This window comes from Microtus ochrogaster, unplaced genomic scaffold (assembly GCF_000317375.1).
Source record: "Microtus ochrogaster isolate Prairie Vole_2 unplaced genomic scaffold, MicOch1.0 UNK65, whole genome shotgun sequence".
In the NCBI taxonomy this organism is placed as follows: domain Eukaryota; kingdom Metazoa; phylum Chordata; class Mammalia; order Rodentia; family Cricetidae; genus Microtus; species Microtus ochrogaster.
Window position 1 is genome coordinate 131552 of NW_004949163.1, and position 5261 is coordinate 136812.

Sequence of the window (5261 nt, forward strand, 5' to 3'; positions counted from 1 at the left end):
ACCTCCAGGATTGTGCTTATATTCTTATGTTCTCAACATTATTTATACTTTCAAAATTTTAATTATGAGCCTTGTGTCTCTTGACCACTTAAAATTCCAAATCTGATCCTGGCATTTGAGGCTTTCTTATTTTAAACCTTTACTTTTATAAACTATCAATTACTTCTTTCTTATTTTCTAGTCAAACTATAATACTCTGTGTTACTTTTTCCAACATTGGTACAGGGGAACATTGACAAAAACGTTGTTATTCTCACATAGTGAAATGAACAATATTATTATACCTGTGTGCTTTTCTAGCATTTACTATTCTATAAATAAAATAGCAAACAATGCTCCAAATAAATAAAATCCCTTTCTCCTAAAAAAGTAGAAAGCATATATAATGATGTAGAAACCACATTATATATATATATATATACATATATATATATAGTTATGAGATAAAATATTCTTTACATCTTTTTCAAAACTACCAGAAGTAGTCAGTGTTATATAGTTGATGTGGTTTGTAAGTGGAGTTTAGCAGTTATCTTAAAGATACTTGGGGATACTGGAAAGCAGTTACAACTAGAATTGATTTTTTTAAAGAGCCAGTTCCAGGCTGTATGACTTGCTGTCCCCTTCTTCTTACCTCACATGTTTGTAATAAACAGAATCATAACTATCATAGTTACTACCCACTCTAATACCTTAAATTAACCTTGCTAATTGCTTTTTATTTTAACATGGAAAGTTAGATTGAATCACTAACTGTGAGGACCTTGTCTTGGGTTTCAGGCTCCTCATGTAAAATATTCTTATTATTTCAATCACCATCACCTTCCTCCTTGACATTATGTGAGGTTTTCCAGCATTTGAAATTCGAAAACAATCATTGCTTGCTTAGACATTGTCATTATCCTTTATTGCCACATAATTCACAACTAAAAATAAAGCCCAAATATTCCTTTTAAATGAAGGCCAAAATGAAAGTTAAATTCACATGCTATTCAACAAACTGTGCAGAAAGCACTACTTTTCTCCCAACACATGCAGGGAGACATATAAAATGCAAACTATGACAGCTGATTTTTCTTATTCTCCACAAAGACTATATAGTAGAATATGTGATTGAATTTCTTGAAAAGTCATCTCTTCAGAGTGAAACAGTGGGTAGGGTGATTGTGATAATGCTACCATTAATCCCAAACACATTGAGAACCCTCTGCAAGCAGTACCTGCAGATTCTGCTTAATAAAACACACACACTTCCAAGTAAAAAAACTCTTTATTACTTTATAATTACAGAAGTATCTCATGCCCAAGAACTCTAATTTTTATTCCTCCTTTTGGTGGTCTCTTCCTCTTCCTTAGGTAGTCTACACAAAGGTATGTTATAAAAACTGTCACTTCCTTCTCTTGCATGCAGACCAAATGTCTGTGTAAATTGTGGACCTAAAATACCAGTGAATTGTCAACCTGAGAAGCTGTGGAGTCCCGTGTATTTAAATCCTCTATAAGAATACTTAAACTAATATCTACAGCATTCAGAAAAAAAAAACAAGCTCACATATTCCTGTCATATTTATTCACAATGTGATGATACTTTGCTCTTTCTAATGTAATTCTGTGAGTTTTGAAAACTGAAAAATCTTGATATTTTGCTTGGCAACATGTAGTAATATTTATGAATTTAAAAATGAGAGAATTTTAAAACAGAAACCTACATTTCTAAAAATGTAACTCAGTTTTTCTAGCCTTCTATTTATGGTATTTGCATGACTTCCATTGAGCAGTAAGACTGACTTCGAACTACTGGACTTCTAATCGAGACTATGCAGATCCTTACAGTATTAGAACAAAATATTTATCAAAGAAGACTCTATTGTCAGAATCATGCTAATCCACAACCTGTGGATTTTCCAAAGAGACTAAGAAAATTGTGTTAAAATGATCTTTATCTCCTGTCCTTATCTTCAGTTTGTGTCTTCAGCATTCAGCTCAAACTTAGTATTGAAATAATACATATAAAAGCATAAGCAGAGGGAATAATAAAAGCATATGCCATGTATACCTAACTGTTAATCCTGAGACAAGTTAATTAACCTCTATGATATTACAGTTATGCCTTTGTATTTGCTTTTATGTTTTTGTCACTTCTATTAGAAAGGTAAGAAGACTTGTTATATTTAAAAATATATAGGAAATTACCAGTTCAGAAAATGATAGACATCTATAAATGCTCAAGGAGTGAATTTATACGCCCTTCATTCAGTAGCAAGATTCCAGTGCAGATTGACTGCTTTAACTTTTTGTGTCACTTCACCTGTGTTTTATGTCTTAGAAAGACTTGAAATTTTTATTCCACTCAGAAATAAAATTATTCCATGGAAGACATTTACGTTTCTGTAAAGATTAATATACATCATGCATTTCAGGACTTTTCTATTTACAAAAGACAATTTTAAATACATCCAACTTATATTTGGTTGGGAACATTTGTAAAATCTTGGTCTGGGACTTGTAATTTAAAAAATGCCATGAATTTTAAATTAGAAGCAGATGGATCCCACTTTCCTTTTTTTTAGCAAATCACTTTCAATAGATTTATTAATAGAATTAAATTATTAGCCAGAAATCTTCACCCCACTATGGGAAATCTTTGACTGTCTCGTGCAGTACAGCATGCGGTTCGAAAGATGAATGGATAGCAACCTCACTCAGGATAGTGTTTTCTATTTCCATCCATTTGTATGCAAAATTCAAGAAGTCCTTGTTTTTTACTGCTGAGTAATACTCTAATATGTATATATTCCATACTTTCTTCATCCATTCTTCCATTGAAGGGCATCTAGGTTGTTTCCAGGTTCTGGCTATTACAAACAATGCTGCTATGAACATAGTTGAGCATATACTTTTGTTGTATGGTAGGGCCTCTCTTGGGTATATTCCCAAGCCCACTTTCCTTTCTTCTCCCAAGTTTTTTAACATTGTGCCTTGATCATGTATAGGGCACAACCCTGTGACCACAATCACCATACAGTAAAAGTTATTTTTACTCTTTCCAATGTTCAATTAAAGAAATTGCTTGTCTGGCAATTTCTACCTTTGGAACAGGCCAAACAGCATAAGTAAAGAGAATAATAACTGAAGAATTATTTCATTTTAGCTAACCATTGATGAACCACTCTCCCTGCTCATGAGACGAGAACGGGTAACAGAGCTGCCATGGCGAGATAGTTGGTCACGAAATTCTGAAGCCATGAAATAATAAAGAATTGGGTCCAAAAGGCAGCAGAGACTTGCAAGGCACAGGCAGAAAGGATGGAAATACAGTGTACTTTTGACAATGGGACAACTGGTAATGATACTTTCCTTTACCATGGTGTAAAATGTGAAGTTAATGTGATAAGGAGTGAAGCAGATGACAAAGACTGCAGCACACATGAAAACCATCCGCAGTGCCTTTTTCCTCTCACTAATTCCTTGGAAAGCAATCGGTGGCTGTTTCAAGGATATAGTTGTTTTCCAGGTACAACATGCGATGGTGATCACTGGAATCACAAATCCAGCCAGCTCTGCAATTGTAATCATAGTGACCATAACCACTGCGTTCATCTGTTTGTACCCAAGATCAGCAAAACAGGAGTCTGTGTTATTAGCTAAGCCAGCACTTCTCAGGATGGGAAATAGCAAACAGGCAGTCCCCACGACGACCCAGATGGCAACACTGATGGCCACGTCGTATCTACGCTTCCAGTTTCTGGCTCTAAATGGCTTGAGGAGAAAGAAGCATCTCTGAAGGCTGATGCATGTCAGGAAGCAAATGCTGGCATACATGTTGAGATATTTCAGATAGAAGCAGAGCAGGCAAAGTGCCTTCTGGAATGGCCAGTGACGGTTGATATAATAGTAAATCCGGAGAGGTAAGGACAGGACGTGAGCAAGATCTGCCACGGAGAGGTTGATCATGAAAATGATGGCCTTATTCTTCTTGCTGATGAAGCGCCACAGGACCCACAGGGCTGCACTGTTAGCCAGGAGTCCAGGGATGAATATGAAGATATAGGTGGTTGCATACAGAGAGTACTGAAATGTCAGATTTGTGACACCACAATTACTCTCAACAGTGCTGGTACTATTGCTGCCCATCTTGAATATCTCAGTATGTTCATCAAGGTGAGCTTTGGAAATATTGCTCCTGTCCAAACAAAAATTAAAAAGCACAGTGTTTAAGTAATACTTCAGTGGATACTTAGGACTCACTTTTACAATGAGATATACAATATTCCAACTAGGGACAGCTCACATATATGTAAGTGGAGGCTCAATGAATATGCACTACTGGCCCAACATTACACAGTAAATCTATTAAGAAACAATGGAAATGTGCCTTGACATATTTATCATATTGCTTTTACCATGGCAAAGACATTGTGGCAATTAATATATTACTTATCTTGGTTCTCCAGCATAGAAAATGATCTAGCTGACTTGGAAAACCTGGAAATATGATGTCATCATTAGTTTATCATAACAGCTTGCTACTCTGCAGTCCTCTTGAATTTGGCCTAACTCCCTGGGTTTGTGTTCCATTCTCAGTTTATATGAAACACTTCAATACTGTATGAGTTTAGATAGTGAACTATGATTACTTTCTTACTGTAATCACGGAAGTATAGTGCTCAGGTCTCCCTCTCTGAAGAATTCTATATCATTATACATGAAAGTCTGTATACATATATATTTTAAATGAAATGTTCCTATCTAGGCTGACAATATTCCCCGCAAGAACCGTCGACTATCTAGCAAAACCCCAATGCCAGGCATGAGAAGCCTCTTTTGAATTGTTGGTCGCGGTTTTCCAATAGATTCCTAAGACATAGGCTATTGTTGTTGTCTTTGCTTAGCAGAGGTGGAAGGTAAGTATCTATTGCTGAAGGCACCATGCACCTTCAACACAGGACCTAGAAAACATGAGATGTATCTGACCTGAAATCCTTTTCCTTTAAGACTAGCTTTCATGGTACCAATAGGCACCTTGCAAACTTCCAGAGAAAGACAGCAACTGATAGCTATACTGCCTATGAAACACAGCAACAACCGGCATGACACAACAATCCTATGGCTGCAATCCTGCTGGTAACCAATAGCTCTCTAACTTAGACTTAAGGTCCACTCAACAAGAGGGAAATCATGTCTGGTACTGGAAACCTAGTCAGCTAACCCCTGGCTAATGAAGTCATGAATCTTGGAGGAGAATCTATAGCTGACATTTC

At 36.1% G+C, this 5261-nt stretch overlaps 1 protein-coding gene across 1 annotated transcript; it reads right to left on the reverse strand.

The window, feature by feature from the left end:
* Window positions 1-3147: 3147 nt before the first annotated feature.
* P2ry10 (P2Y receptor family member 10) lies at window positions 3148-4149 on the reverse strand. Its single transcript, XM_026777413.1, has one exon. It carries the CDS (start codon window positions 4132-4134, stop codon window positions 3148-3150), a length of 987 nt encoding a protein of 328 aa, XP_026633214.1. The 5' UTR covers window positions 4135-4149.
* Window positions 4150-5261: the final 1112 nt, after the last annotated feature.